Raw genomic sequence first — 23,941 nt, 5'->3', positions numbered from 1 at the left:
ACTTTAACGGTGAATGCTCCGAAGAACTGCAAGCACTTGTACCCTATAGACATAAATACCCCCGACAAGCAGCAAAATTCCACCCCTTCACAGTTGAGATCCCTAGATGTAAGAGAGCCTTCTACTCCAGTAGTTTCTTCCCCAGAACCGCTAGACTTTGGAATTCCATTCCGGGTTCCTGCTTCCCCAACTGTACTGACATGCAGAAGTTCAAGTGTAACGTGAACTGACATCTTGCTGGCCAACTCCCCACATAGTACCCCTGTAGCTTATATCCATGACAGTAGCCCCCTACATCAAAGTGGCAATGTGCCTTGTTTGGGGTGAAAATGTAATTAAAAAAAAAAAACAACTGATAGAAGCCTAATGTAAAATAAAATATGTATTAGATATGTTTGAAGGCGAACGTATCTAATACGTATTTTATTAAAATCAAACTATTTTTATTCAATCAAGGAACACAAACCCTAACATGAATTCTGCGTGACCAACACACCATTCCGACACTTGAAAAGACTACCGTAGAAACAACAAACGGACTTCTACTTGCTGATTCTACATTCCAACAAAAACATGGCAAAAAGAAAAAAGAAAAAAAAAAATAGAAAGAAAGACATACTGAAGATGAAGTGTATCTTCGAAATATATTTATAAATTCAAATATGAATTTCAAACAAAATAAATATCTGTTTATTTTGTAATAATGCGTTGTTTCGGCTTCAAACGTATCTAATACGTATTTCATTTTATTCAAACTCAACCAGCGCTTTTATCAAGGAACACAAACCCTAACAAGAAGCTTAACATGTTTGTTACTTGAAGGTAATGTGTACAAAAAATACTTAAGTTACCTAAGTGGATGAAGACCGAAGTACTAGCAACAGTCATCATCATCCTGCAGCCTCAGCCGAGATAGAACTCACTAAATCCTTCCTAAAAAAGGAGACAAAGAGAACTTACCTTAAACATCCGATACGCTTGTTTCAAAACCGATTGATAAACCAAATCTTGAACATCTTCTTCATGGTATTCTATGTAAGATTGACCATCTTTGATTTTTTCACTGAATGGAACAAGAATTATCTGCAAAACAATCAAAGATTTCATTAAAAAAAATTTTTTTTATAGCATATCAACCTTTTTTATTCAAATTTATTTTTGTTCATATAAAGGATATTGTGAGGCAAACTAGAAGAAAACTGACTAAAAAAGTCTGCAGCAAACGGTATTCAATCAGATTTGGTTTCTGATATTAAAGACTTCCTGTTTTGAGATCGATTACTCTTGTAGTTTTACAAGTTTTGTACTAATTTTTATTAATCAAATTGTTAGGTGAAAGTACTGAATAGTTAACCAAGCCCCACCTACCCATGTTAAGAATGGCTTTCTAAATAATCTTCTACAGTTTACTGACTATGCTGAAATAATAACATTATTATTTGGAAACCCATTCTTAAAATGTGGAGGGAGGAGATGCGTTAACTATTCTGTACTTTCACCTAACAATTTAATACATAAATGAATAAATTTAGGAAACTGAAACTATCATTGTAAGTTATATTATGGATGAACTTTAATATCAGGAATTGAATATAATCAAACACCATTTACTGAAGACTTTGAGTTGGTTGTTCTTCTGGTTTACCTATTGCGACTGAAAATCAAACTCCGCACAACTAGTTAAGGTAAAAATGTACATTTGTAACTTATCTTCTTTTCTAGCATATAAACCTATCTTGTAAGATTTTAAAAGTCAGACCTAAATAGCAGTTAAGCTGGCATTTACAACCTACATTCTGATTAGACAATTTTTATTTGTTATTGTTGTACAATGTAATTGGCACTATAATAATATAGTTTCCTACAGCATATTAAAAAGAATAACATTCCTGCTCAGACAAAGAGTAATATGGAGAAAAAAAAGTTCAATTATGATTGAAAAATTAAAATCAGCAAAGAAAATAACTCATATTTTTATTTGAGCAACATAAAGAGTTGTTTTATTTACTACCAACATGTGATTTCTTTTTTTTTCTGTATAAGTTTAGAAAAAGTGCAAACAAATAAAAATGTTAAAAATAACAGGTTAGTTACTACAGTAGTGTAATATACAGTATATAAGTTATTGGTTCCACTTTTAACAAATGCATGCCAATAGTATATACACGCTGATAGCCGTGGCTTTTTGTAGTCAAATAAACGACTTGTTAAATCTACAAAGTTTATTTACATTACAGTGATAGCATGATATGAGTTTGGGTTGGTACATGGGTTGGTGGTGTGGTTGGTTATTCCGAGTGATGGTAGAAGGATCAAAGCTGGCTTTCTCTCTGACACCTGCCTTTGTTTATGTTTTATACTGGCATTACCCACATTCATGATCGGAATCCTGACTGTTTCTTTGGAATATCTTGTCTTTTCGTCAAAATTCCATTTCAGGTTAAAATATATGTCTCTCATTATTTCATGATCTCGACTCTTCAATCGGAATGTAGTGTTGATGTCATTGCTCAACAATTGGATCCAACATCGAGTTTTGCCTGGATCCTGAATTGTGTATGTAATACATCCAATATTTCCCTGGCGCTGTCCGTCGCCTATGCAACAGTAGCACAGGCATTTATGTCTTTGGCTTAAATGCTTCTTTTCTTATGAATACTGCTAAGACTTTATAAAATGCTATTACTTTATTTATGGAGTGCATGTAATCACATCAAATAGCACCTTTCTTCCAGTGTTTATTCATTTCTTTTTTAAACATTTAATTCCTATTTATTTTTTGCTTTAAGTTAAATTTAATTTAGATATCAATTATAATTTCACTCGAAAGCCGATCTTATGTCCAAAAAATATTGATTGATCTTCTTCAGAATAATATTTAGAAAATTAATTTACAAATACTTTTACTCCCATCAAATATTACTTCCATACCACATGTATGAACAGAATTATTTAACCCCATCAAAAAAGGAAGAAAAAAAATCTGTTCTTTTTATAGGCATAGTGCTGTAAGGAGACTCGAGACTCTTAGTTATGAAATAATATGAATGCTTAAATTTTCATTATTATTTATAAATTTATACTAACAGAACACTATAATTAATATTTATAGATAACTAGCCTGGGTGCCTGGCATTGCCCGAGTGTTTGGAGGTGTGTGTTGAGAAAAAAAAAAAAGTGGTAGTAGGCAGGCAGGCTTGAACCCGTACCGCGAAGGAGGAAAAGAATGCAAAAAAAAAAAAAAAAAAAAAGTGACATCTTTGCCGTTGCGTCCATCGCCAAACAGGAAGTGGCAAAAGTTTAAATTAAAGCTAATCAATCGAAAAGAGGAGATAACTTTTGAAAATATCAGCAAAAAAGCGACCCCTCCTTGTAAGAAAAGTGCCCAGTTGAGGGTGAAGGAATTAATGTTTTTAGCCAGTTTTTCAATATTTGTCATCCGAAAGGTTGAGCTTCAAAACGATACCGATCTTGTTAAAATCTGTCGCCTCTTTCAGAAGTTTTAGGCAGACACACAAACATACATTTAAACAGACAAGTGAGATTTATATTATAGATTAAAAAAAAAAAAAAAACAAGTAAAAATATTTACATGGCATTCAGAGTTGGTAACAGGAGTTTTTTTGGGGTTCTTCAATTTTTCTGGGCAATACCAGTACATGGGTCCTGCTAATTGTTTTTATAAAGCCGAGTTATAGTCAAGACTGTCAATTTTTTTTTTTTAACTTTTGCTTTCTGCTCTTAGACGGAACAATGATGATAATCAGAAAAACCATATCTTGCTTATCTTCCTCTCAGATAACGTAAAAACCCCTCCCTCATTCATGGCTAGGAAGAACAGCTTTCTTGTCGACTTAACCACATCTCCAGCCAAATGGACAGCAAACAATCTTAACAAAAAGCTGTGTTGTGCTTGTTTTGAGTATTAGCTCTATACGAAATCTGCATAAATTAAAATATCATTTAAGTTTATTATCGTAAGTCTATTATTTTACAATCAGGCGGCATGCTGGTGTATGTATATATATATATATATATATATATATATATATATAAAAACAACCCCTTTCCGCATAATCAAAAAGATGAAACTGAACTCACCACAACCATCCAGAAATTTTTCTCGGGTTCATAAAAGATATGTCTATGTTTCTGTGTATGCAAACTTTGACAGGGTCGATCAGAAAACGTTCTACAAAGAGAAAGAGATGAAGTTCTTTAGGGTTAGGATCACAAAAAGGATGAAACCCCCCCCCCCCAAAAAAAAAACCCCAAAAAGGTATTGTATTAATAAACAAAATAAAAAAAAGCAAACAAATTAGCAGAAACTTTTATTTGGGCAAGATTGATTAAAAACTTCAAAAAGTGAAGATCGAGATGGACCATACAACAAATTTGGATCCTTACTACGCCTAGAAATCTCTGATATTCCGAAAATTGGTTGCAGAATTGAGAGAATAATTAAAAATACAAAATAGTATTTAATCAAACTGGCCTGGATATAAAATTTGCCTTTGTAAAAAGGTTTTATTTTTTTCTTATTGATTTGATGATGTAATTAATTAGCATTACATATTTTTTTTTTTTATTCTGAATTCATCAATTTAAAAAACTTATTATTCAAATTTGATTTCCAAATACTATTTTGTTGTACACATGCACTAAAAGCGTTAAAAAACAACAACATTTTTGTGCAAAGACTTGTGCAATCTTCAACCACACCTCTCCTGAGTCGGCACTGTTAAATACCAGTGGTAATTGGAAATTTCAGGACGACTGAAAACAATGCAGAGATAAGCGAAGAACACATACAGCACTTGTTATTCCCAAATAGTCACCAATCTGGTACTGGCCAGACTCATCATTGCTTAACTTCAGTAATCTAACAAGAACCGGTGTGTCAACATGATTATGTTATACATATATGTATATATATATATATATATATATATATATATATATATATATACACACACACACACACAATACCCCTCAATGCATTCCATGTGGGGGAGAGGGACAGCTATCCAAAAATACTGTTCTCTTTGCCAATTAAATGTAAAGAGAAAGATCTGATGTGCTGATTCACCACGTCACACTAGTGACTTCTCCTCTGTGATGTAACTACTTGAATACATGGTTCTAACTCGATTTCTAATGGAAAATCCTACTCCATTTAATTGTTCTTATAAAAATTTCCTATTCTAAGCTTATTTATACACACTCGGATCTAAACATTACTAAACATATACTTTTAGATCACAAAAACAAACATATATTCTATATGTGTGTGTGTGTATATATATATATATATATATATATATATATAATGTTTTGCTATCTTCAGTTAAACCAGATTGTGCACTGACAGTTTTCCCAACCTCACTACTTCTGTACTGGCTCATAATAAATTAGAAGGGTGTTTTGTTTGTGGCATCATCACTAGAAGATATGGTGTACAGGGCCAACAAGTGCTTTCTATCTTGTTTGATTTTTCAACAGAGCCGTTTTCCCCTTTTTCTAGAGAGATTGCCTTTACTACGACTGAGAAACCCATCTATCCCCTGTATGATAACCCTCCAGAATATCAAAAGGAGTCTAACAGTAAGAGGTGCTACTAAAAGCAAACAAATCAGTGTCCTACTTACTTTGTAAATTGTACAATGGCTTCACTGAGACCAATTTGTTTAATTTTAGTATCCAAATCAGCTTTCTTTGGAAAATAGAACATGATTTTCTTGTGTTCCTGGAAAAAAAAAAACAAAAAAACAAAAACATATTTACTAAGTTTTGCCTTGTATGACAAGAGGCCAAACAAAAAGAGTTTTCTGGTATAGAGAGTCAACATAGAAAACCTTGAATTTAAATCTGGCAACATCAAACTTTATTCTTTTCTTTTTTATTGAGTCAAGCTCTTCTGAGAACGAAAACAAAACAACAAAAACTTCCAGTTTACTAAAATGCACTTGTGTAAAAATTCTTGACGTTTTGACAGGAGGCTGATTTTTTTGTCAAACGTGATTAGCTCTTTGTAACTGAATGGCTGCTGTCACTGCGGTTAAGTTCATTTTGCTTATGCATTCGTACGCTTTAGTATCGTCTGCCTTTTTACATTTTGGTTACAGTTAGGATCCTAGAACACGTACATCAAGTCTGTTGCCAAGGTCGCTGGAAAGATGGTGGGATCCTTCTACCGCTCCAGAAGATCTCTCACTACTGATGCAATTCTCTATCTATATAAAAGCCAAGTACGTCCAAGGATGGAATACTGTTGCCATATCTGGGCAGGAGCTGCTAAAAACAGCCTATCCTGCCTTGACAGAGTACAAAATAGACTTCGTGGTTTAGTGAGGGATGCCCTTTTCTCTACCCTGCAACCTCTCTCCCACAGAAGAGACGTTGCGAGCCTGTCCTTGTTTTATCGTTATTTCCATGGCAGATGCTCGTCTGAACTCCAATCTCTGGTCCCCCCTTGCCAATCTTTCACGTCTAGCTGAATCTACTGTGAAAAATTTCCCCCACTCTATATCTGTGCCTAAATCAAAACGCGGATTCCATGAACAAAGCTTCTTTCTTAGAACTGCACACCTGTGGAACTCTGTTCTGTCTGCCTGCTTCCCTCCGGACTACAACTTGGATGCCTTCAAGTCCAATGTTAACAAATTCCTAATGAACCGCCCCCTTAAGTAAACACTTCAGCAAATCTCCACACTAACGTTATGTACTTGCAATAACCCTTATCCCTGAGTGGCTTCCGGGCCTTGATAAGTGGTGATCACTGTGTAAAAAAAAAAAAAAAAAAAAAATCCTCTGCTTTATTTGACTTCTGGCTTATGCTTTGCTTACAAGACGACAGTAACAAGCAAGATATAGTTCCTTCTTATTAATAATTAGTGTATTTTGCAATTGTCAACAAAACAAAAAACAGATGAAAATACAGGGTGGTGGCTAGAAAAGCGGGAAATTTGAAGGTCAGCTTAGATCATGAATAAAATGCGTGATTGCTATTTTTTGATTGGTGTCGTGTGAGCGTTATAAAAATAAATCGTTGTTTGACACTGCAGTGAAGTGCATGGACGACATTTTGAGTATCTATGAGTATAATATAACATTTGTCTTTGAAAAACTTTCTAAAAATAAATTATTTGACAAATTTTCCGCTTTTCTAGTGACCACCCTGTATAAACAAATAAATGTTACAAAAGGCCAGATAAGTTACGCTACCTGAATAATTTTTTAATGTTTTTATTTATGTTAAAGTGTTTATTTACTTTGAAATAAAAGTAGTGTCAAGCCTGTTGAGATAGGATGAAACAAAAAAAAATGGCGTTTTTTTACAGCCATTTGGACCCTGGATAATCGCTCAAAAATTCAACGTTTCAAAGTAAATAATCACTTTAAAATATATTGAACAAAAGAAAAAAGACTTATCCATGTAAGTAAAATAACTTATCTTGCCTTTGGTAACATTTATTTGTTGTCTATTTTTTCATCAATTTTTTTTTTTGTTGGCTATAGTAAAAATGCCCAACAATTATCTTCCTCTCAAATGTGAAAGCTTGTCACCTTTCCCCTTGTTAAAAATGGCTTTTTTGTCCACTTGACCAAGTCTAATTATCCAGCCACAAGAAAAGCAAAAACCGGAAGTAAAAAAGATTATACAATCTTGACTATAACCAATTTTTTTTTTTTTTTTTTTTCAGCTTTCAAATGGTAAAAACTGCTTCATCAACTTATCAACTTCCAGTTTGTTCTGTAAATTGTAACTCTCAACCGTTCGGGCCGATATAGATCCTCGTCTGGAAAATTAACTTTCGGGCTTGTATTACAATCCACAGAGGTATGAAAAAGTTGTCAAAAAACAAATAACAAATAAATGTTATCAAAGGCAAGATAAATTACTTTTCTACTTAACTAAATAAGTTTTAGTGTTTTTATTTAATGTAAAATGTTTATTCAGTTAGAAAAACAAGTAATATTGAGCAATACCGAAAAATGGCCATGATGTCAGAGGTCTCATCAAAGACTTCAAACAAAGAAATAAAACAAAATGGTGGAAGAACTCATCTAATAAATGTTACCATTGGATGAGTTTCTACCACCATTTATGTTCTATTTCTTATTTTGAAGTGATTACTGCGACTTCAAAGATGTGAAAAACAACTGCGGTCATTTTTTTCTTGTTCTCCAGTACTACTCAATCTTGTTTTTGAACTGAATAAACATTTTACATTAAATAAAAACACTGAAAACTTATTCAGTTTTTTTTTTTTAATTTTTTTTTTTATTACATTTTCACCCCAAACAAAGCACATTGCCACTTTGGTGTAGGGGGCTACTATCAGGGGCAACAACTACTGGGGCACTATGTAGGGATTTGGGCAGCAAGATGTCTGTTCACGTTGCACTTGAACTTTTGCACGTCAGTACAGTTGGGGAAGCAGGGACCTGGAATGGAATTCCAGAGTCTAGCAGTTCTGGGGAAGAAACTACTGGAGTAGAAAGATCTTTTACATCTAGGGATCTCTACAGTGTGGAGGTGGGATTTTGCAGCCTGTCGGGTCTGTCGAGGGTGTTCACGTCGTGGGGACACAAGTGCTTGCAGTTCTTTAGAGCATTCACCATTAAAGTACTTGCAGAACAGGCAGAGGGATGCAATGTTTCGTCGATGGGACAGAGGCTGAAGCTTAGATGCCAGTTCAGGGCCTATCAGATTTGCGACTCTCTTTTGAACCTTGTCAAGGAGCGAGAGACTAGTAGCCGATGCACCAGCCCAAATATGACAGCAATACTCCATACATGGGCGAATGGCCGCCTTATCGAGGTACAGGATACTTTCGGGTGTTAGTAGTTTTCTAGCACGGTAGAGAGAGTCCACCTTCCTCACAGCGGCCCTGGCAATGCCCTCGATGTAATTGTTCCAACTCATGTTTCCTGTGAACGTTAGGCCAAGGAGTTAGGTAGAAAAGTAACTTCTCTTGCCTTTGATAACATTTATTTGTTATATATTTGTTTTTTGACAACTCTTTCGTATGTCTGTGGATTGTAATACAAAGCCTAACTTTCAAACATATTTTAGCAAAAAAAAAAAACAACAAAAAAAAACAACAACAGTATAACAAGTCTACATTAGTTAATTGCGACGACATAGGAATACTGAGTCTTAACTGTATCCTCAGTAATTAATGCCATCCACAGTTGTTGTCATTTCACCACGTTCTGTCCAATTAATCCTTTGCCTGACTTTGGGTAGAATTGAAACCCCTACCTTCAGACAATGATCATCTGGAACCTTAGAGATTCAATGCCTCTATTCACTGCATTACGAGTTTTGAAGAGCAATCAAGGTTGGATTTTTGAAATCCAAATTTTTTGTTCTTATCTAGTCTTCCACCATCGGGTCTGTACCAAATTGTATATTATTTTATTATTGGAATCCTTTGAGATGAGTAATCTATATTTATTTGCGGACTGTTATCCTCATCTTTATAGTTGTTGCACAATGTTTCCAGGTGAACATTGTCTGAAGATGGTGGTTTCAATCCTATCCAAAGTCGGCCAGAGGATTAGTTGGCCAAAACGTGATAAGATGACAACAACTATGGAAGGCAGTAATTACTGAAAATACCGTTAAGAGATTCAGCATTCCTATCCTACCACGGTTAACCACTTGATGAAGATCAGGGGAATAGTTGGTCGAAACGTTATGAAACAACAACTATGAAGATGCGGATAACAGTCCACAAATAAATAAATGAATATAGAAAATTATTTATCAATGAAAATTACATTAAAAGAAAATTGCAAGTTTTACTTAAATAATAACCTGAAGAGTTTTTTTTTTTTATGATAGGCGAAATAATAATAATGTTGAGACTCATAGATTGTGAAAGTCAATGTATATAATAATGTAGTAATATGTAGGGTTGTGACAACAGCATATTCTTTTCATTCTTTTAACTCTGAAGTATATATCCGACACAGTCAATCAACCGAGAACCACATCAGTCTGTATAAAAACATGTAAGATATTAACGGATATATACTGTGATAATTAAATTGATTGACTTACCGAGGGTGGCTCGGTTGGAAGGGAAATACACTCATGGCTGTGAACGGGAACGGCCCGGCCTGGTGTTTGTTAATGAAGAAAATAGGATGTCTATTCCTTATAGCTTAAATAGACATTCCAGTCTCGTTTCAATCTCGCTGAACGAGTCACCTTTGTAGGTTGTTGTAGTTTGTTCTTATCGTTGTTAGAGATCTATCAGACCGGTACGACAACTGTTAACAGCGCGTTATATTTACAAGAATACGTTTGCTTGTAAGCAACGAGGTCATTTTTCGTTGCAAGCTAAACGTCTTTTCTTCCCCCCCCCCCACTCGTCGGTAGGAAATATCGACAATACTCAAGAGTCAAAACAATGAAAAGAATATGCTGTTGTCACAGTCCTAGTAATATGTTACTTGTCAATTAAATAGATAAAGTTGATCATATTTTCTAAGGATTCCAAATTGCCTGCGAAGATCGAACGATAGATATCGACTATTTTTTATTTATTTTTTTTTTATCGATTATTAATAGATTAAAAAAAGATGGCAGGTGTCTTGTTTAATCTGTGACCATTCAAAAATTATAAAATAATTTTTAAATCTCTCAAGAAAGTGAAAGATCATTGAGACAAATTTCTGGTTGCTCGAATTAAACAAAAAATGTCCAATATTAACGCTAATTTTTGGTTACTTATTCACTAATACGGATTGTGCTAAAATATTAACCTTGTTATTTAAAAACTCATTTTAAACATGGGAAGGAGCGCGGGGAGGGACTTAAAAACAATTTTGTATTTTTATCTAACAATTTAATAAACAAAAGATACCCATAAAATGACATGATCATACCATATCTAAAAATAGCACGGTTTGTATTCTATATAAATACTCATTTTCGTTTCCCCTACACGAAAGAAAATATTAATTTCGAACATAAACTGCGTAAAATCGGTTGAAATTAGAAAGTAAAAGTAAATGTAATTATTTCTGGGTACCAGTGCAGAGAGTGGTCCGGATGTAAATAATAACATTATTTAAAAAGCCATTCTTAACATAGGGAGGGGAGGGTGTTTTGTACCTATTCTATACTTCAACCTTACAATTGAATAAAAAAATATATCATAAAACTTTAATTAAACTTGGAAATACGATTTAAAAAATAGCGCGGATCACTCTCTGCACTAGCACCTATTTATGGTTTGTCTGCTGCAAAATCACATGTTTAAAAAGTGAACAGAGAGAGAGAGAGAAAGGCGTATTTTAAACATATAAACATTTTAAAAAGTGAAAGAAAATAACCCTAAATATTTGATCCAAGTTAATAGTTTAAAATAACTTTTCTTTTTTTTTTAACAATTGGGAAATTATGTTCATTTAATGCCATTAAAGTTTGTTTATTTACCTCGCCTTCTTTTGGTCCATACATGGAATTGAAGATGTAGAACGTCTCCAAGTTGAGACGTCCACTGGCGCTACTCATCTTGTTTGTCTGCTCGTATCTTCACCCCTCCTTTTTTTTTTTTTCGTATTATTTCTCTCAGTTATCTGATTTCATAAAACCGAATACGGCAATCTAGTCAACCATGACGCGATTAATTAAAAAAAAAATGGATAATAACAAATCGTGAAAAAATATTAAATTAAAGAAATATTTTGCTTTACGTCTACGAGTTGTATTCGCATGGAAGACATTGAACGCCACCTAACGATCGTGTTGATGTAATCAACATAGAGTTATCTGCCCCTAATTAGTTTCTATGGCAACTACGTCATAAACAATATAATATTCGAGATAGAAAATATACGCTATCAACTACACTGCGCTTCTTCGGGGAAAAATTATTCTACCCTTAATAAATAAAAGTTATTTTTAAATAGCGAGAATTAATATCGCATTCGACCGTTTTACGAAAATATACCGATCTGAAAAAAGATTTTTTAAAAAATACAACATGGAGTATATGTATGGATTTATTTTTTAGTAGTAAGTAGTAAAATAAGTTTTCAATTTTTTTTATAGTCATTATTGATTGTAGGTAGGTAGGTAAAACTTAATTGCATGCAATACTTTAAATTAATAGTAACAAAGTGTAGTATCTGTTCTGATACTATATTTCAGAGAGATCCTTTTAGATCGAGGCAATTTAAATGTTTGTCACAGTCCAGAGGATACCTTTTTGGGAGGCTGGATTTTTCCAACATTAAAAGGTGATACTGTGTTTAAGTCTCCTCTTGTGAGGAGACAAGTAAATAAGGATAGACAAAAGAAAAAAAAATAATTTGATGGAAAATAATTAATAATTAAGTAAAACAAAAGTTATTTGTTTTTAGGTAAAAAAGTATCATTTGCAGATGTTCTGTGTTTGCACTGTTTCTACTTCACCCATGTTATTACTCCCCCCCCCAAAAAAAAACAACAACTTGAAAAAAAATGAAAATAAAATTTTTAGTGGTCGAAATTATTTTTATGTGTCTCAGTTTTCTAAACATAATACAATAATTAAAGAAAAAAAATCCGATTTTATAAAAGTAGGTAATAAACTATATTTAGAAAAAAGAAAAAAAGACTAAAGGTAAACACACATACACAAAAGCAACGACAACAACAACAACAAAATAAACAACAACAACAACAACAACAAAATAAAGAACAAAAAAAAACCAACAACAAAATAAACAACAAAAACAACGACAAAAGCAACAACAAAAAAGCAAACAAACATGACGGTGATAATTAAACTGCCTGAAAAAAAATTATGGGAAACGATTTGTAAAGGTGAGTTGAGATTCTATTATTTCTACTTCTTGACATAACATTTCAAACAAGGGCAAAAGTATAGTATAGTTAACAGATGAGAAATCGAAAATAAACAAAACATGCTGTCTCTTGACTATCAGTCTTCCACATCAACTACTCAATATTGTCGCTAATGCAAAGGGCCTTGATACGGTTGTGAATAATTTTTGCAAACCAACACACCATAAAATTGAGATGGCAAACAAAGCCAAGAGGGTTTTCTACCTGATCAAGAGATCCTTGCACAGCCTAACAACAGACCCTTTCCATTCTTTATACTTATAAGCCTGGTGATGTAGCAGGCATTGAATAAAGACTTATTTTCTCTTGGGAATCAATGTCCTTACTTGGCAATTTGGTCGTACACTGACCAATCAGCTTGTAAAGCACATTGATCCCATCTGCCCCTTAAGAAATTTCTTTAATCCTGTCGAGAATCACGGTTGGTCAATAGAAGGAACCCAGGAAGCATTGAAAGACATCCCTTCTCTACCTCTTCTGTCTTCGTCCGCCGGACGCTCCAGCATTGACGATCTTTGCATGGAGTTAACTGCTGGCTGACCTTCGACAGACCAAGTAACTTTCAACTCTTCATTTTCATCATTCGGACACGGTCCAACTTTCTGTTGCTAAAATAAGCCCTTTTGTTGTTGTTTTAAAAGAAGTTTTGTTTTTCCTTCCATGTTACGTTTTCGTTTACTACTGTTTGTTTGTTTGTAAATAAAGAAGCAGGTCGAGCACTGTAAAAGCGGTGGACGAGTGTCTATAAAAATGGGCATTTGATGAGGGCGTTTATGGGCACCGATCTCATGGACCGGACGTTAGAACTGCTAACTATCAACTAGATGGTTACAGGTTCAATCCCTAACTAGAGATGGGTGCTAATCTATCCGCACTGATGAACTGTGATACAGCGAAACAGTTTGTACATGGATCACTATATATATTTTTCTATTGACTAGCATAGTTTTAAACTTGTGAAACATTTTTATGTTTAATTATTTTCACTCAGCCGATTTCGTCAATCCGAAATGGCCATCGATTTTCTTTTGTCAGACTTAAGAGATACAAAATCAAAACAACTTATGGTATCACTAACCTTAAGACTGGCGGTGGCTTCCAGTTGGATTAAGGTATACTTCTTTTTTTTATCTATCAAGCCTGAAATTAGCGACCACCTAAACGAGAATAAATAAAATACCACTTTTGATTAACGGAATTGGATTATTGAAGTAATGAAAAGAACATGGAAATAGCAAAATTTACAAACAATTTACATGTTTAAAACTATACAGGACAAGAGAAAACTGCATTTTAATACGTTTGGTAAATGTTTTCTTTTAATTAAATTTTTACCTCAAACAAGACACAGTGTCACTTTGATGTAGGGGCTACTATCAGGGACATAAGTTGCAGGGACACTATGTAGGGAGTTGAGCAGCAAGATGTCTGTTCACATTAAATCTGAACTTATGTATGTCAGTACAGTTGAGGAGGCAAGAACCCTAGTCTAGCAGTTTTGGGGAAGAAACTATTAAAGTAGAAGGCTTTCTTATATCTGGGGATTTCTAATGTGTAGGGGTGGGACTTTGCTGCTTGTCGGGTTTGTTGGGGGTATTTACGTCGACTGGGTACAAGGGCTTATAGTTTGTTGGAGCATCCACGATTTCATCGTTGGGACAGAGGTTGAAGCTAAAATGACAGTTCAGGCCTATCAGTACAAGCTATTTGATATTGCTTGTTTTCGATTTCTAAGCTGTTAACTAGACAACACTTTTGCTCCAAAAATTATTACTTGTATTATTTGTTTACTATTTGCACATTAAGTGTTATTCTCAAAACGTTTCGGCCGATATAACCTCCAATCTTCTTTAGATGCATCTTCTCCAACTTGGAAACTTCGATGGAATATTGAATTGAATCCTTTATTTAATCTGCGGGAGTAGATTGTTTTTGTTTTTTTCTGTCAGCCATAACTAGTTAGAAGTGTTAAATAAGTGATTTTTATTTTATTCTTAGTACTGCATCTAGTGAGTATTGAACCCCCAATCTCCAGAAAATTGTCACTGAGAACTAATTGTCATTTAATACCTTTATCCATTGTGGCATGTGCTATATCGACCGAAACATTGTGAGAATAACATTCAAGATGAAAACAGGATTTCGGGAACATATGCACGTTTTAATTAAAGTTGAGTACACATCTAATAAAGAATCTCAGAATCTGGAAAGATATTGGAATAGTTCTATTACTAATATACACGCACACGCACACACACACACACACACACATATATATATATATATATATATATATATATATATATATATATGAACAAAAATAAAATAAAAATACCAGCGATGGTTGACATTATGTTGTTTTGAAAACAGAAAAACCGAGTGAATTTATAAAATAGTGATCAACGTTTCGTCCCTATTGCAGGGGACATCTTCAGGATATTAAAAGGAAGCATGCAGAAGAAGAAAACGATCATAGACCATACTTAAGTGAAAAGGAAACTATAAATGCGTGTGTGTGGGAAGGTTGGGTCATTCAATCTATATATATATATATATATATATATATATATATATATACATATATATACATATATATATATATATACACACACACACACACACACACACACACATATATATATATATATATATATATATATATATATATATATATATATATATATATATATATATATATATATATACTTTTAAAAGACGTTATTTAAATCCCTATGTACAAGATATATTTTCTTTCCTAATCTTATTCATTTTGTTTAAATTATTAAAGGAAAAACGGTTTGGGACAATAGTTTGAATTAACCAGGATCTGTCACATACACACACACACAAACACACACACACACACACACAAACACGCACACGCACACACATATATGTATATATATATATGTATATATAAGAGGTTAGAAGGCTACCACAATGCGAGGAATGGAATGTAGTTGATGTTGAGTAAGAAAGACGAAAACAAGTGACAGTTTGCAAATCAATATATATATATATATATATATTCAATTGTGTTCTGTATCGATATGTCTTACTTGAAGAGGTCTACGGTGCATGACAATGTTCCATGATATATTTTAGGGAAGCCCTTTTTTCAAATGGTGGATGTTACAGATCAATTCCAAGCATGCTATATACCTATCTCACATAATGCTTCATGTAAACTACATCTTATGCTTTGACTAGATCTGTAACATCCACAATTTGACAAAGGGGCTTCCCCGAAATATATCATGGAACATTGTCATGCACCGTAGACCTCTTTAAGTAAGACATATCGATACAGAACACAATTGAATACATAACTAAGGTCAATAGGCATTTCCTTTCTTTGTGATAATCATCTTTCACTCCTTACATCAAGTGCTTCACACCTTGTCTTGCGCGAGTTCCATAAATAAAAAAAACAAACTATTTCTGTGTGAAGTACAATTACTTGCACTCTATTTTATTGAATTTGCCAAATCATTTCAGAATCAGAGTACCCTGAAAAGCCACCGAAAGATAAAGATGAAATCGAATACATCAATTATGATCCATCCGTTCACCATCCAGCATTTTATGGACATTTGCACGTCCATGTTGATCCACATGATAATCTGGCTGCAGACTTTGATCCGTCTATCAGCCACCCGGCGTGTATCGGTTATTACCTAATTGACATTCCAGAAACCCAGGCAGAGCTGAGCCCCCCTCCTGCCCCAGATAAAAAAACATGTAAGTATTTTTTCATATTTTTTTTTTAGACATGTATTTTTGCTTTCTTATGTTTGGTAGTGATCCTTGGATTTATAGCATAAAGCGGAACAGATGGCCTGAAACGTTCCTGTGGCAGGACACTAGTCTGTCGCCAGTTATACTTGCCAGAAAGCCCAGTACTTATTTATTTATTTTTTAAATGGAAATCACAGCAGGCAAGGCATGAAGCAATTTGATCTAAGTAAGTGGAGGCAAATAAATTTTTACATTTGCTTATTTACACTCCCTTGCTCTGTCTCTCTCCTTCTCTCCCTCTCTCTGTCTCCATTTCTGTCTCCCTTTCTGTCTCACTATCTCTCTCTCCCTCTCTCTCTCTCTTGATCTATATATATATATATATATATATATATATATATATATATATATATATATAATTTTTTAATTTTTTATTGAGCCCATAATAAATTTACATTACTGTTTCAAAAAAAAATTAAAAAATTATATACCGCTCTATTAACATATCGAGCACTTCTATCGTTTTTTTTACCTTATTTCCCTTGAAAAGAGATATATATATATATATATATATATATATATATATATATATATTAGTGATGTGACGATTCCAATATTTTTCCCGATTCCGATACAATTACCAATTCCGTACTAAGTTACCAATTCCAATACAATTACTGCTTTTGATTCTGATTCTTTATAAATCCCTAAATATTTAACTATATAGTTGTATTTTTTCTCCGATTGTTGTAAAAACACACATGTTAAATGCATAGATATTTTCCTAAATGTAAAAATGTACTTGTGGGGAACGATCTATCGATTTTAGTTCCACTGATAGTTTTAAATCAATAAATATTTACTATTTTATCATTATTACCAATAATGAAAGATTTAGCTTTAAGCAAAATCATTTAAAAAAGACAATTAAAAGAATCGTTTTGGCATTGGAAAATCGGTACAATTTTTCCGATTCTGATACCCTCAAATATTCCGATTTTTTGATTTCCCGATTTCGATTATGATTAATCGTCCCAACACTAATATATATATATATATATATATATATATATATATATATATATATATATATATATATACTTTTGTTTATTTTTTACATAAATCTTGATTGAGGATTTGACTTCTGTAAAAGCAACATCACCTGATGATGTTTCTAGTTATTTATAACTAGTTGACTGAAACATATTCATGACTGTGTAGCGATATCTAAATGTTTATGTAAAAAGTAAATAAAATTACTTACTCTATTTTAATATTAAGCACTATTGTATAAAACTCGTTAAACTCATTGGATGTTTTCACCTTTGAATAATATTAACCTAAAATTATATATATATATATATATATATATATATATATATATATATATATATATATATACATTGCTGAGATGTAAGGGGCTACTTTATTAGAGAGCAGATCTGCAAGGAGCATCCTAAGTGGGGTGTTGGGAAGCAAGATGTTTGCTTACATTGCATCTAGAAAGATAAAGTATTATTCCGATTAAATTAATATTCAACTCTTCACTTTGCATTAAGCTATATTCTTATTCAGAACTAGCAGCTGCACCGCGTCAGCACACACTACACCAAGTCGAACACAAAATCGAGTACACTCAACATCAAGTACACTCAACATCATCTTACCATCAACGCTTACCCTGTGAACTCAGAGTATGGGAAATTCCCATATGCACAAAACAAAATCACTGAAAAAACAAAAATACCCGAACTAAGGGTAAGGATAATGGGTAAACGTTGGATAAAATGATTGTTAAAATTATTATGAACTTGCCAGGATTCGAACCTGAAATCTTCTGATCGATAGCCAGATGCATTAGGCATTGCACCACAAGTCCTGTCCGTATGCCGCAAGATGTTACCGCGATTATATACAGAGAGTTACAGACAGTGTTAAATTCCGTTGATATGGGCAGATAACTTTTTTGACAATTTTACGAAACGGCTCAAACCCCCTTATTTCAGGCTTTTTGCGTGACTAGGTATTGTTCGTTACGAACCATATATAGATAAGGACAATCTAGGGACTCACACCTTTCACTGCACATCGAAATTACGAGTTCCTTTCTCACATGATTACAACAATAACCATATATTATCATTATTATAATGATATTCGAAAACAAGGCTAAATCAAAGGGAGGTAACTCTCATATTCTCGTTTAGGGTTACCAGATTGGCCCTTTTAAGGCTAAATTAAATGAATTTGGCTTTTTTAAAAAGCAATTTGGCCTTCAAAAACTGTATTTGGCATTTTTCAAAGCATAATGTATAGGCTAACTAAGGAAAGAACAAGCAAAATATTATTATTAACTAGCGGCTGCACCGCGTCAGCACACACAACGCCGAGTCAAACACAAAATCGAATACACTCAACGTCAAGTACACTCAACAGCATCTTACCATCAACGCTTACACTGTGAACTCGGAGTATGAGAAAATTCCCACATGCACAAAAAAAAAATCACTGAAAAAACAAAAATACCCTAATTAAGGGTAAGGATAATAAGTAAATGTTGGATAAAATGATGGTTGAAATTATTACGAACTTGCCAGGATTCGAATCTGGAATTGTCTGATCCGTAGTCAGACACATTATCCATTGCGCCACAAGTCCTGTCCGTATGCCGAAAGATGTTACTGCGACTGTATACAGAAAATGTTAAATTCCGTTGACATAGGCAGGTAACTTTTTCGACATGCACGAAACGGCCCAAAAACCCTTATTTCAGGCTTTTTGTGTGACTCATCGTTGTTCATTACGAAGCATATATAGATAAGGAGAATCTAGGGACTCACACCTTTCAGGGAAAAAAAGAATTTTTCAATTTGGTGCATCCATTCGAAAGTTTTATTGGTATATATACACAAACATACATAAATAAATAAATAAATAAACATTTAGAATTTTATTAATAGTATAGATGACGGTATGACTGTTATCAAATTTTAATTGGCACAGATTTTTCAGTCACCAATCTAAGGACTGACTAGTTTCAATGTTGCTTAACTTCGGTTATCTAAGAGCAAATGGTGTATGCTTATACAAAAAATTATTTGCTCATTGTCCCCGAGAATAATGACCGCTCACACCAGCTAAAATCCTGTCGAGTTGTTTGTTGTGTCTGCAGTGGAAAGGGGACAGTAGGTATATTCCAAATAAGTGCTTGTAGGTAGACATTCGGGATTACGTAGCTAGCCGTGACTGCTTATGCAACTGATTTGTTGTGTTGACCAATCAATGACATTATAGGCTTGATATAAGCAGTTATATTTCGCCTGCTCAATTACTGAACTCATCGTGATGTTTGATTCTGTAGGCTTCTTAGAATCCGACTTTGGATGCTGTGAAGCCATTTCTCCATCATGTTAGCAGTGCTTCTTTGGCCACAGCATCTTTGGCCACAGCTTCTTTGGCCACAGCATCTTTGGCCACAGCTTCTTTGGCCACAGCATCTTTGGCCACAGCATCTTTGGCCACAGCATCTTTGGCTGCAGCCTCTTGTTCTGCTGCAGATTCTTTGTGTTTTTGCTGCTGTTTAGTCTTCAGCCAATCTACATGTTCTTTCTGCACCAGTTCTGTTTGTATAGTACTTGGTCCGTTTATTCGTTGTAGTCAGTTTAGAAAGGCTAGTCAAGCTTTGGCTTTCTGTAAATCCTGTTTACTGGTGTGTAGAAGTCATAACACAAGTTGTATAGAACAGATAGCTTAAAACGTCCCCCATGTCAGTTCTCATCAGTTTTAGGTGTGAGCTGTTCCCCTCTTATGATAGTATATTTTTAAAAAATCTGTTTTTGGTAGTTTTTGTTTTTCTGTTGGACTGAATAAATACAAAATATAACAACCAATTTTTAATCAAAATCGAATATTTAATCAGTTTTTTAAAAAGGGATGTTCCATTCGCATCATTTAATCAGATTGAAGAGGAATGAAACAGATTAAAACGTGGAGGTATTACTGAAAGTAAAGTACATCGAGTGGGCTTCACTTACATAAGAAATGGAAAGATATCGTAATTTTGCAGATTTCTCCACTAGATTGAATTATACACTAAAGGATTACCACTGCCTGATCATTGTTTGTTAAAGACTTGTCTTTCTTGTTCCGTTTGTTCATCCATCAAAGTTTTAATCAATTTGTAGCAGTCATGAATAAAATAAAGACTTATTTTTTTTTATCGTGAATCAATGCCCCGCTAGGAAATTTGACCACAGACTGACCAATCAACTTGCAGAGCATATTGATTTCATCTCTTCCCTGATGAACTTCTTTAACCGCTTTGGGAATCATGGTCAGTCAGCAGAGAGAACCCAGGAAGTATCAAACCTTCCCCCTCTCTCTCTCTCTCTCTCTCTCTCTCTCCTTTCCCCATCCACTGGACTTGCCAGCATTAACGATCTTTGCCTGAAGATGATTGCTGGCTGACCTTCAACAGCCCAAAGAACTTTCAATTCTTCCTTTTCTTCACTCAGAAACTCTCCAGCTTTCTGCCACTGAAACTTTTGCTGTTGCTTTAAAAAAGGTTTTGGTTTACTTCTGTGCTACATTTCCCTTAATATTGATATACAGAGATGCATCTCGTATCTCTAAAAGTCAAAACCTGATCGAAATTTGAGAGGAGCACAAGTGTAGCAAGTTCGTCAAAGAACATTCTGTTGTGGCAATTGTAAAACAAACTCAAGAATACAAAATTGCGATGATGGGACAGGGGCTGGAGCTTGGTAGACAATGTGGGATCTATTAAATTAGAGGTTCTTTTTTGGACCATGTCTAAGAGAGAGAGACTAGTGATTGGTGCATAAAACCAGATATGGTAACAATGTTCCATGCATGGACGAATCATGGCTTTGTAAAGATGTAGAACAATGGCAGGTATGAAAAGATTTCTAACCAGGTAGAAGAAACGTATCTCCTTTCCAGAAAACTTTGCAGCATCTCCTATGTATTTATTCCTGTTGCCTGAGAATGTTAGGCTGAGGAGTTTAAATGTTAGACACTCAATAGAAAGGTGTTATCGGCCATATCTTGTCTTGTCTTGAGGAAGCATTCACCCTGGATCGGTTAAGCTGGCACCTTCCAATGAATTCGCCAAATCCCACACAAAAGCCGATGAAGCTTGGAGATCCATCGCCAACGCTGAGACTATCAACAGCCAGTCATGGTTCCAATGACAAACACCGTAGATTGTCGGACCCAGAATCGGTTCAGTATCTTCTTTAACCATTCTGAGCTACGTTTTTAGCTGGCTGCTTCATGTACAGTGGAGGGCATGACCAGTCCAGCAAAGGTGTCTGGTGAGAAGAGCCAGCTGGAAAGAAGTGATGTGGCACCATGTGGTTCAACAGGAAGTGTTGCCAGGATACACACAAGATGCGACACAGACAGAAATGATAAAAAATGTCGTCTGCAAAAATCAGTAGCTCTCATTGGCCATGACTCACAACTGTAGAAGATAGTAATGCAGACAAGTACTTGGTAGACTCTGGCTTTTGTGGCTAATTTGATTTCCTGTCTGGACCACAAACAGGAATGAAAGTGGTAGAAGACAAGACGGGCGCTAGCAATGCAGATGTAAATATTCTTATCAGCCATGATAATTGAAGAATGAAAAGAGAGAACAAATTACTTTGCATTTCAACCATTTTGTCTAAATTGCATTTGCTTGCATTTCAGGTCTGCCGAGGGTCTTTGTAGAATTTTATATCCTCCCGATTTTAGAACCAGCCTTAATTGAAATGTTGAAACAGGCCAAATTGGAAAAATGCTTTGAGGTATTTCAGCTGTAATTTTATTTGTTTTTTCTTTTCTTTGCCTCGGGAACTTGTCGCAAACATATTGGTTGTATATCTCCGTCTCAACTAAGTTTTTATGCTTCATATTCTTTAGATGTTTATATATTTATTTAGTTATTCTCACGTTGCCTATGCACTGTTCCACCATTTCAAAATGCAACCAGCAAGAAAGAAGAAAAAAAAAGAAGGAAAACAACATACTGAGGATGGAGTTTAGCCCTGAAATATATTTATGTTATAAATTTCAAGCAAGTAAAATATTTTTTATTTCCCTAATATTACGTTGTGATTTGGCTTTCAAGCGCACTTGATGCATATTTAATTTTATTTATTTAGTTGTTTCGTTTTACGATATATCAACCTTTTTTTAAGTCATTTAATGCCAAATCTAGTAATTTTGGAAAAGTTTTTTTTTATATCTTCAAATATTTTTTATGGTGTTTGGCAGGAGCGTGCTTAGCACCCCCACAGACCCCGCGATTCTGGTGGGAGGAGGAGGAGGCACAGGGTTCCTGGGGGCCCGCAGGGTTCCTGGCGGCCGCAAGACCTCAGGAAGCCGCAAGGCTATTTTGGGCTCTGTAGATCTATTGTAATGAAAAAAATTCGGATTAACTTGAAAATAAATATCATATTTTGTAGAGCCTGTCATTCGAGTGAATTGTTTTTTTAATCTATTTTCTATTTTCAATTTTTGTTAAAACTGTTTATTGTTTATTTTTTCGACTCTGACCAAAGTTTTCTTTCGACTGCATTTGTTGTTTCTTCAGCATGCACAAACTTTTTGTGTAACTGAAAACCTGTTTTAATACCATTTTGAAGGAATTTTCATCGAAAAAAATTAACTTAATGAAAAAAAATTCATGCATTTTTCATAAGTTATCAAATTTGTATCTATCTCATCTCAGCGCTTAATGACTTTCTTCTAGATCGAGACATTTCAAAATGACTTGGTTACTTTTAATGCTGTTTTGATTTAATTCGCTTTTTTTTCTCCCCTCCCCCCATACAAACACTTTCTGACACTCCCTCTCCATTTTTTAAATAAACTAAATTATAATTCTGGACATTATATAAAACTTTCTGTGGCAAAATAGTTTTGAAATTTGGGTCTAAATTTGTTTAAAATTTCTTTAAAAAACTTATAAAAGATTGAGAGCCAAAACACTCTGAAATGGCTATAAAAATAGCTGAGAAATACCAAAAAGTAGCTAAAAGTTGTGAAAACGTTAACACCAATTCTTTAATTTCTTTCGTATTTCAATGATTATGGTATGGAATATCTGCATTCTTCTGAGAGCATGTTATTTTGTTTAAAGTACCATTTATTGTGGTTCAGTATGTTGAGGGGGGGTGCGTAAGTTGAATTGTGTGGGTAGAGACAGCAGAGCACATTCTGTGGGGTAGGGGGGGGGCGAGTTCCTAAGCACGGCAGTGGTGTTTGGTTTGGTTGTTTTGTAGAGAAAATTTTTTATTTTGACTTTGCACAACATGATTGAGT

General features: G+C 34.2%; 2 protein-coding genes across 2 annotated transcripts in view; one reads left to right on the top strand and one right to left on the bottom strand.

Moving 5' to 3' along the window:
- Nucleotides 1-11,797, bottom strand: part of LOC145252606 (vacuolar fusion protein CCZ1 homolog) — a 45,841-nt gene extending 34,044 nt beyond the window's left edge. The window contains exons 1-4 of the mRNA XM_080112313.1: nt 11,456-11,797; nt 5,649-5,746; nt 4,102-4,192; nt 961-1,083 (exon numbers count right to left, since the gene is read on the bottom strand). Of these exons, the coding sequence (XP_079968439.1) occupies nt 961-1,083; nt 4,102-4,192; nt 5,649-5,746; nt 11,456-11,533 (390 nt within the window). The 5' untranslated portion in view covers nt 11,534-11,797. The remainder of the gene's footprint in view (nt 1-960; nt 1,084-4,101; nt 4,193-5,648; nt 5,747-11,455) is intronic.
- An 837-nt stretch (nt 11,798-12,634) lies between these two features.
- The window catches only part of LOC145252607 (IQ domain-containing protein K-like), a 32,731-nt gene continuing 21,424 nt past the window's right edge, over nt 12,635-23,941 (top strand). The window contains exons 1-3 of the mRNA XM_080112314.1: nt 12,635-12,829; nt 16,370-16,612; nt 22,325-22,422. Coding sequence (XP_079968440.1) covers nt 12,775-12,829; nt 16,370-16,612; nt 22,325-22,422 — 396 coding nt within the window. The 5' untranslated portion in view covers nt 12,635-12,774. The remainder of the gene's footprint in view (nt 12,830-16,369; nt 16,613-22,324; nt 22,423-23,941) is intronic.

This window comes from Euprymna scolopes, chromosome 29 (assembly GCF_053919585.1).
Source record: "Euprymna scolopes isolate OS-2025 chromosome 29, ASM5391958v1, whole genome shotgun sequence".
NCBI classification, from domain to species: domain Eukaryota; kingdom Metazoa; phylum Mollusca; class Cephalopoda; order Sepiida; family Sepiolidae; genus Euprymna; species Euprymna scolopes.
This window is presented reverse-complemented; position numbering and strand designations above follow the sequence as displayed.